The sequence below is a fragment of the Propithecus coquereli genome, unplaced genomic scaffold, assembly GCF_000956105.1.
Source record: "Propithecus coquereli isolate 6110/MARCELLA unplaced genomic scaffold, Pcoq_1.0 Scaffold566, whole genome shotgun sequence".
Lineage (NCBI taxonomy): Eukaryota > Metazoa > Chordata > Mammalia > Primates > Indriidae > Propithecus > Propithecus coquereli.
This window is the reverse complement of record NW_012151574.1, coordinates 1328901-1338598: the sequence shown is the minus strand read 5'-3', so window position 1 is coordinate 1338598 and position 9698 is coordinate 1328901. Positions and strand designations below refer to the sequence as shown.

General features: G+C 52.4%; 1 protein-coding gene across 1 annotated transcript in view; it reads left to right on the top strand.

Moving 5' to 3' along the window:
* The first annotated feature begins 5118 nt into the window (after positions 1 to 5118).
* Positions 5119 to 9698, top strand: part of R3HDML (R3H domain containing-like) — an 11341-nt gene continuing 6761 nt past the window's right edge. Inside the window, exons 1-2 of the mRNA XM_012657903.1 lie at positions 5119 to 5379; positions 8025 to 8143. Of these exons, the coding sequence (XP_012513357.1) occupies positions 5119 to 5379; positions 8025 to 8143 (380 nt within the window). The remainder of the gene's footprint in view (positions 5380 to 8024; positions 8144 to 9698) is intronic.

The following is a 9698-nucleotide window of genomic DNA, read 5'->3' as shown; positions in this document are numbered from 1 at the left end:
TCCCCATCTCACTGAATTTCTCATAATAGACAAAGAAAGTAGCACCTATTTACTGTTCCCATTTTATGGATCAGCAGACTGAGGCTCAGCACTCATCCCGGGTCCCTCAGAGCTATCCGACTCCGCAGCTCTGCTCCTTGGCCCCCAGACCACCTGTCTCCCTCTAGGTGATCTGCAGAAGAGGTACCACTGCTGTGCAGGGAGAGCAGGAGACAGAGCCTGGGGCTCAGAGTTGGTTCTGGGTGCGATTCATTTTCTGCAGCTTCTCTGAATCTGTCGCGAGGCCTTTGCAAGCTCCCTTGCTGGGTCAGGGACTGCCATCAGCAGCCCAACCACCGCTGTGCTGTGGAGACACATCAGCTGTGGGGGGCAAGTCCCGGCTCCCAGAATTATTTGCTGTGTGACTTTGCACAACTTGCCTCCCTCTGAACTTCAGTGTCCTCAACCGTTAAAAGAAGATTAAAGTCTTCGTAAGTGGTTAAGGCAGTAACAGATGGAAAATGTCACTGGATAAATTACTACTGATTTTTTTTTTTGAGACAGGGTCTTGCTCTGTCGCTAAGGCTAGAGTGTAGTGGCGTCATCATAGCTCACTACAACCTCAAACTCCTGGGCTCAAGTGATCTTCTAGTCCTCAGCTGGGACTACAGGCATGTGCCACCAAACCTGGCTAATTTTTCTATTTTTTGTAGAGACGGGGTCTCGCTCTTGCTCAGGCTGCTGTCCTGGTCTCCAGCAATCCTCCCATTTTGGCCTCCCAGAATGCTAGCATTGCAGGTGTGAGCCACTGCGCCTGGCCTGATATTATTTTTTAAAAGGACTTTTTATTTTAAAATAAAATGCAAATATAGAAAGGCACATAAAACTAGCCTGGAACCTACCAGGTTATTATGAGGTGAGCCACCTGTAATCACCAGCCAGACCAAGAAATAGAAGGGCCCCTAATGTCCCACCCAAATCACAGCCTGAGTTTTATAGTATTTCCTTGTGTTTCCTTATAGTTTTATCACCCGAATGTATGGCTTTTAAATGTCCACTGATGACTCTCCCGTCCCTTTTGTTTCCTTACAGTTTATGTTTGGAAGAAGCTGGGGCACTTGTTGTGAGGCGTTTCGCACAGCCTGGATCCTCACTGCTATTTCGCACACGTGCCCGCCTCTCTTCGGTTCCCTCCCTCTTCCTCCTGCTTGGATTTGGAGGAACATAGATCTGAGTTGCAATCCTGAGTCCACCAATTCCTGTGTGACCTTAGACAAGTCACTGAACCTCTCTGAACCTCTTTCCTCAACTGGCAAATGGGAAGGTGACTTACGTGATCCCTAAGCAAGGGCCTTCCAGCTTTCGCAGTCCCCTGTCTCAAGCATCAGGCTTCTGACCTGTAGTTTCTTCTCAAACACAACTTCACAGGGCAAGAAGATCCCTGGGTAAGAGTCAGAGAGACCTGGCCTTGGAATCCCGTTTCCCCTGGAACTAGCTGTATGAACTTGGGCAAGTTACTTAACCTCTCTGAGTTCCTATTTCTTCATCTGTAGAATGGGGATCATGCTACCCAACCCATACAGCTGGGATGAGGCTTACACGAGATCATGTACGTAAAGCATTTAGTGCCTGGCATCTAGTATGTGCTACATAAATGTTGGCTGTTATTAAGATCAGCTATTATTTGTTGACTGCTTTATTGACTGCCTGCTCTGTGCCAGGCACTGTGTCAAGTGTCTTAAGATGTACTAATTCATTTAATTCCCACAACCATGCCATGAGGTAGCTCCACTTTACAGATGAGGAAACTGAGGCACAGAAAGCTTAAGTAACTTGCCGGCAGTCACACGGCTAGCAAGCCGTGGAGCTAGGCCCTGCACCTAGGCTGTCTGGATCCAGAGCCAAGCTACGCTGCCTCAAATCCTACTACTCTCTGGAAGAATGTCTCCTTCCCTGCCCAAGTCCAGAGAGAATTCCAGTAGGGGTGAGGATGGGGCAGTTGCTGAATCCAGTGGGGTAGAACTCTGCCCCTCCCCCTGCCCACCGGCAACTGAGATGTCTTAGCTTAAAGTGAGAAAATGCCCAGGGCATTCATTTGGGCCACGCTAATTATTTCCTGCCCCCACCCCTTAACATTTTTACCTGCTGGAAACCCACCAACGTGAAACTGGGAACAGCCTTCTTCAATGAGGACAGCAGAGAGGGTCCCCCCGGGTGGAGTGGCCCGGGGCGTTGCTGTGTGTTTGCTACCTGGATGTGTGAACGTGTCAGGTAGGAGATGGCGGTTTTGTCCGTGTGGCTGGGCTGCGGGGCCATCCCCGATGTCTGTCTCTGCGGAGAGGCAGCGTCGGGGTGCACGTCCCACTTCTGCCACCCACTGGCTGGGTGACCCCGGGCAAATGACTCACTTCTGTGTGTCTCCATTTCTTCATGCATATAAAAATGGGTTTGGTGATAAGAATAGGGTTGTTCTGAAGATTAAATGAGGTCATCCACGTAAAATGGTTTGGAGAGAGCTGCACAACTGTTCACACTCCTTGGTTCCTAAGTTCCAAGGCTATTTGTGTTGGCTTCCCTGAGCTGCAGCGGAGCCCACTGTCACAAAAGCTCTAAGTTCAGTTTCTCCCGTGGAGTGTTCAAAGCCCAGAGAAGGCTAGAGACTTGCCTCAGGACACCCAGCATACTGGAGGCAGAAATGGGGCTACCCTGAGCCAGTCTTTCCTGTCCTCCTGGCATGGTGGGAAAGCCCTGTCGGGGTCAGGAACTGCAGCTGCCACCCCTCAGCGCTCTGCCCTCCCGCCTTCTGCTAGCACCCAGTAGGGAGCCGCCTGGGCTCTGGAAGCCGCTCCAGCAGGAAGGTGTGTGCTTTGGCAGCCAGCACTGTCTAGGCTGCCGGGCTCAGGGCTGGGTGGCTGCCCGGGGCAGGAATTCCACTTGTCTGGGGAGGACCCGGCTTGGGAAGCCCAATCCCAGCCCCCAGCGGTGCACCACCAGCTGCCAGGCCAGCCTGCCAGCCCACCTCTGCCCCCAGCCTGCGCTCAGCCTGGGCATTCTCAGAGGTCGCTAGAAGAGGAGTCTGTGGACTTGTGTTTCTGTATATGACACCTTTCTTGTCGTAAGTCTACCCTCTCCTAGGACAAAAGTAATTCTTCGTATTTGTGGGGAAAACAAGTAATAAAGAGAAGAAAACTGAACTCTGTCTTAACCCAGAAGTTCAGCAACTCAGACACCGACAGGGCTTTACCAGCTACACGTGTCCAGACATCAGCATCTCACACATGCACCTGGACACACACACATGTGACACACGAGCACTCATACACGCATGCATATAAGCGTACTCACACACACAAAACACACAAGCGCATCCATACTCACACAAGTCCATACGTGAGTATGCACACACACACACACACACACACACACACACACACACTCTTACAGAGCACATACTGCACGTCAGCCACTGTTCCAAGCGCTCCACAAATGTTACTTCATTTCGTCCTCGTGACAGTGCTATGAGGCAGGTACCGTTATTTCTCCCATTCTACAGATGAAGCACAAATGGTTGAGTAACTTGCCCAACACGCAGTTAATGAGGGAGTGGAATAATGGGGATTTTTACCCAGATCTGCGGGCTTGATGAATGATGTGACTGGTGCTGTGTTTTAGTGGCATCACGATGCATACTGCTGCCCGCCCCGCTCCAGGCTTTTATCCCTGTGCAGCTCTATTTGGTTTGGCTGGAAAAATGGCATCGATGTTACTCACTAACCGGGCCCCGGGGGCGGACTCGGATTTGAATCCCGGCTCTATTGCAGACTGGCTGGCTTTGTGCTGGGCTTGTTCCTTCACCTCTCTGGGGTTCAGTTTCTTCATCTGTAAAATGGGCAGCTATTGCACCTGCTCGGGAAGGCTGGCTGAGCCTGTGAGTGAAGCGCTCGGCCCTGGGCCTAGCACATAGTAGGTGCCCATTAGGCAGGGCCGTATCCACTGTCTGCTCTGAGGCTGGATGCCAGGTGGCCTTAATATGCTGGGGTGTGGAAGGCAGAGAGAAGCCTCTGGGCCTGGGGTCTCCCGGGGATGAGTATTTTTTCCTGGAATGCCCGCCCTGTTGCCACATCCCCGTGCTGGGCCTGCGCCTTCCAGGTGGAAGCAGGAGCGGCAGGATGGGAGAGGGCGGGGAGCAGAGCCCAGAAAGCGGCAGGCGGAGCCTCCCTGTCCAAGTCTGGCCTGGCTGGAAGGGCAGGGGGCTGTGGGGACGTCAGATGCCATCAGCTCCCAGGGGACCGTTAAGGTCAAAGTCGCTGTGCAGCCAGGCAGGCCAGGGTACCGGCAGAGACCCCCCTGCCTCCTCCGCCTGGGCTGCCCGTCCTGGATACGCACCCCGGGGGGGCCTGCTGCCTGGTCTCCCAGGCTCTCTTGTCGTCCTTCTCCTTCTCTAACTGTGTTTCTCTCTCCTTCTTCTCTGTTATATCTTTTCTCCCTTTGTGTCTGCCTCTCTCTCCTCTATTTGTCTCTCCCATGTTCTCTTTCTGTCCCCCCATAACCGTCTCTCTCTTTCTATTTCTCTTTCATTCCTTTTCTCTGTGTCTCTTTTTTCCCGTTGCCTTTCTGGTCACTCTTTTTTCTCTGCCTCTTTCATTCTCTGCCATCCAGTTCCCTCTGTGTCTCACTCTCAACCCCAAAGTTGCAGCCACTCAGGGACGAGAGGGCTGGGCAATATGCCTTGGGGAAGGTTGGCCCTGCCCTCCGAGGGCATCATCTGAGCCCACACAAGTGGGACCGGTGAAGAGGATGTCTGGCTGGAGAGGACTCCTGTCTGTCTCCTGGGCAGGGGGGACAGAACCCTGGCTTTGAAGTGGTGGCCCCATCTCAACCCAGAGCTGGTCTGGATTAGCCACCGTCTGGGCATTTCTTCCTGTTGGCCAACCTGCTCAGTCCACTGGGGTAGAAAGGAAGGGTGCAGGGCATCTGGACCAGAGCAGCATCAGGAGGTCTTTGCCAAGTGCCCAGGAGGTAGCATCCTCTGGGTTGGCAATGCTGGAGAACACTCAGAGTTTGGTGCTCTCGTGCCTGCCCCTTCCAGGCAGCCAGCTCTGATTGCACAAAGCAGACGCGTGACCCCTCCAGCCAGCTATGCCCCTGCTGCCCAGCGCCATGCGCCTGGCAGGCCTGCTCTTCTGGGCAGGCCAGACAGTGAATGCCTTGAAGATGCCCAATGCTACCCTGCCCCTGGCCCGGCCCGAGAGCACAGCCTTGCGGACCCTGAGTGGCCTAGGAGTGCCCCGATACCGCCGGAAGCGCCACATCTCTGCCCGGGACATGAGTGCCTTACTGGATTATCACAACCACATCCGGGCCAGCGTGCACCCACCTGCTGCCAACATGGAGTACATGGTGAGTTCCCACGGCCTCCCGGGGGCCCCTTCCAGCAAAAGCCAGCTGACTCACCTTGGCTGGGAACGACCAGCTTTGAAGAGCTGGACCACTTGCCAGCCTAGCCCCACTCGTCAGAATTGGGGTGTCTAGGCCCCGTGGAAAGAGCAGGAATTAGTCTGCCCATTTTATAGTTACAGAGACTAATGAGATTGCACAGATCTTCCCATGAGTCAGGGGTAGGGCCACCGCTCACAGAGCACTTTTGTGCGCCAGGCACTGCGCATAACCTGGGTGTACTCCTCTTCCTTAAAGGTGAAGGGCATCTCCATTTTCCCAGTGAAGAAACTGAGACTCAGAGAATTAATTTGCCCAAAGTCACCCAGCCAGGATTCCAACCCAGTTCTGCCTGCTGCTAAGGTCGTGATCCCCACTGTGGACCTGCGGCAGGGGGCCGGGGGCAGAGTGGGGCGTTGCTGGGGGAGTGGCTGGTGCTTTCTGCGCTACTGTCTCCTTGCCCCAGGGCTGTGATCGACACCCCCAGAACATCCTCAGCTAGTCTGTGGAGGTGGGGTTTGGAGCAGAGGGGACAGGTACCCCTGACCTCAGGCTGAGGAAAACCAGCTGCTGAGCAGTGGAGGAAGCTGAGATGTCTTCCCGCACAGAGGCAGGGCTGGCGGCTCTCACACGGGGCCCCCAGAAGCCGGACTCTGGCCTGGAGGCAGGAACCTTCCGTCTTACTGCAGCTCCTCTCAGGACCACTGTCCCAAACCAGCCCGGAGAGCTGGCCTCTAGCCCACCCACAGACCTCTTTATGGAAAGAGCTTGCCAGTCCACTCCCCCAAAAGACAAATGGATGCTGCTCAACAGTCTGAAAACTCTTCTACTTTTGCGCCGTGTCTGTTGACTCACACTTGGAGCCGGGCACCAGGCTCAGCCTTGTGGTGACCGCCGAGGACAGGAGGACCAAGGCCCCTTCCCCCGTGGAGTTGGCTCTTTAGTGGGGGTGAGAGGAAACAAGCATATATAAAATATATCGTCAGGAGGAAATGAGGTGTTAGAAAGGGACAGGAGTAGGAGCTGGGATGGCAGGCAGGTAGAGGTAGAGTCGTTTATTTGTTCATTGACTGACTCACTCATTCATTCATTCACTAACACAGGACTGGCACCTAGAACACCCTCTATTTTTCAAGCAAATGGCACATTTATTGGGCACCACTTGGGTGTGCGTGGCACCTACCCTAACAGGTGTTTCATGATGACATGCAGCATGGAAACAGAGCCAGGTGTCTCACCAGGGACTCTGGGGAGGGTCTGATGTTTAGCTCCTTCCCTCAGTTTACCCCTTTGTGGTATGAGGGAAACATTGCTCTGCTCTCCCTGAGAGACTGTGAGTCACACAACCCTGGGGAGATGTCATGGTAGCCTCATGTCTTCTTCACTGCCTTCTGCCTACGGAACAGTATCTGACTAAACATCCCCAACTCCAGAAGCCTTTTCTCCCACAGCTCCAATAAAGTTTGGGTCCTGTCTCACATTCTTACACCCACCAGGGTCAAATGATGAATGACTTGTTTAATGCCTTGTGTCCTTGCTAGACGGAGAGTCCTCAGTGCCTAAAAACATTGTTTGGTATTTGCTGAATGAACAAATAATATCTCAGAGCATCCCAGACAGTCAGAGCTGGAAGGGAACTAGTATTTTATTAAGTGACACTCGTTCCAGTTATAAAGTTTGGGTAATTCATCCACTGGAAAATTATGAAGGGTGAGGAGGGTATTCACTGACTTGGAATAATCACCAAGATAAACTATTAATATCTTGTTAAGTGTGGACAGCAAGGTGCAGAATAGAATGCTGCCATTTGTCAAATTACACATAGACACACACACACACATACATGTGTCTATAAATGTCTGCTTATACAGGTATAGAATATTTCTGGAAGAGAATGCAAGAAACAGTGGCGATTGCCTCTGAGGGCAGGGGGCAGGGTGGCTGGAGGGATAAATGTAGGAGAGAGATTAGAGACTTTCCACTTTTCCTGCTTGGATATCTTATATATTAAATTTGTGCATGTTTTTACTATTAACAAAAGCTTTTGCTACCCAGGAGGCTGAGAAAGGAGGATCACTTGAGCCCAGGAGTTCGAGGCTGCAGTGAGCTGTGATTGCACCACCGTACTCCAGGCTGGGCAACTGAGTGAAACCCTGTCTCTAAAAGGAAGAAAAAAAAGCTTATGAATTAAAATTTTTTTAATGTTAAAATAAACACATTTAGAAAATACTACAAATACAATTTTAAAATTAGTTATTTTCCCATCACTCTGGGTTCGGTCACTTCCAGGGATTGCTGAGAATGCCTGGACAAATACCAGGCGACCCTGGTCAGAATCCGAGGGCCCCAGGCTTGAAGCCCAGTCAGCAAAAAAGGGCGCCAGACTCGGAGTCAGAGACCTGGGTGTAGATCTCGACTCTGTGCACTTGAGGATGACACTGAAGTCACAAGCCTTCTCCGAGCATCAGTCTTCTAATTTGTCAGGCGGGTTTGTTGCAGGGTTCCGAGGAGAAATGGAAGGAAGGCACCAGGTAAATGTGCATCTCTGGACGCTGCTGGGATGATGGCGGTTACTTCCCCGGGGCATTTCATGGCCTTTCTTCCTCCAGGTCTGGGACGAGCGGCTGGCCCGGTCTGCTGAGGCCTGGGCCACCCAGTGCATCTGGGCCCACGGGCCCTCACAGCTGATGAGATACGTGGGCCAGAACCTCTCCATCCACTCTGGCCGGTGAGTGACCCTCCGCCCTTCTTTCAGTCATTCAACAAACACAAATTGAGCACTTACTCGGTACTAGGTGCTACCCTTGGCAGTAGGATAGGGGGGAGAACAAGGCAGACAAGCTCCCTACCTGCAGGGAGCCTACTTTCTAGTTAGGAGAGACAGGCAGCACCTGGCTGAACAATTCAGTGCACAGACTGTTTCGGAGAGTGAGGAGTGGTTTGAGGCTCATGAGGCAGGATGAGGGGAGAGAGCCGCAGGGAGCAGAGTAGGGGGAGCAGGGTTTGGCGGATGGGGGCATCGGGCCCAAGGGTGCCCTGCCGGAGTCTGAGAATGGCAAAGCACTCCTCCTGCCTGACTTCCTCGCTACCATTCCTACTATTGAGTCAGAATCTGTGGACCTTCTGATCTGGGTGGCCTTGGAAAGTTATGTCCACTTTCTGAACCTTGGTGTCCTTGTCTGTAAAACAAAGGTGCTGTCCTAGCTCAGTTCTTTCCAGACTTGTGGATTTCATAGGCTGGTAAAATTTCAAAAAGATATTTATGAGACTGCCACAGATTGTCATATTTTTATTTTGCCAAATAAAGATGTTAGAAAAACACGTCCGCTCCCCTCCCCTCCTCGCCATTCTGCCACAGCCTCAGGAGAGTGGGAGAGGTGGGATTAAGGCCAGTCCTTTCCAATGAGCTCGATGGAGACTCGGGGCCCTGTCCGTGTTTTTCACGGCATCAACTGGTCAGGGCCAGTGTCAGTACCCGGGAGCCCCGCAGAGCAGACTTCAGGTGATTCAGTCCTTCCTCAAGTTCACTTCCCGGGTCCCCTGCCCTTAAACTCTTCCTGCCAGACCCCACCCCTACCCTATGGCCATCACTCGAGCGGCTCCCAGTGGAAAGAAAACGGTGTTAGGGGTAAAGATGTGCTGCTGGAACTTCTGAGTGTGAATTCCCCCAGAGCCCCCCCCGCCATGGGTTCTTTTGTATATTTGTGCCTCTGTCACATGTATGTGATAGAAAAAGCCCTCAGGTCTCACCAGATGGCTTCTCAGACTCCACCTGCCGGGCCGGGGTGGGGAACCTGCGGCCTTAAGGCCACATGTGGCCTTCTAGGTCTTTAAGTGTGGCCTTTTGACTGAATCCAAATATTACAGAACAAATCCTTTTATTGAAAGGGGTGCAACAGAGAAAGATGAAGCTTTTCTTGCCTACTTTGGTGCTTAAAAAAGAACAATCTTGAAATCAGAAGGCTGCAGGTTCCCCACCCCATGGTCCAGTGAGCCTCTCCTTCCCTACAACACAAGCTGCCCTGTCTTAGATGCCGACCTCACACGTGGCCCTTTGCATGACTTAGCAAGTGTGCTTTATTGAGCACTTACTATGTGCCAGGCACATGTGAGCACTTTCCATGGGTTATCTCAATTAATCTTCTGTTCAGAACATCCCTGTGAGGCGGGTGCTGCTGTCCTCATTCTCGTTTTATAGACGAGGAAACCAAGGGGAGGGAGGCAAAGTGACTCACCCAAGGTCCCCAACAGGCTGGTGGCAGAGCCACTTTTCCACTCTCCCA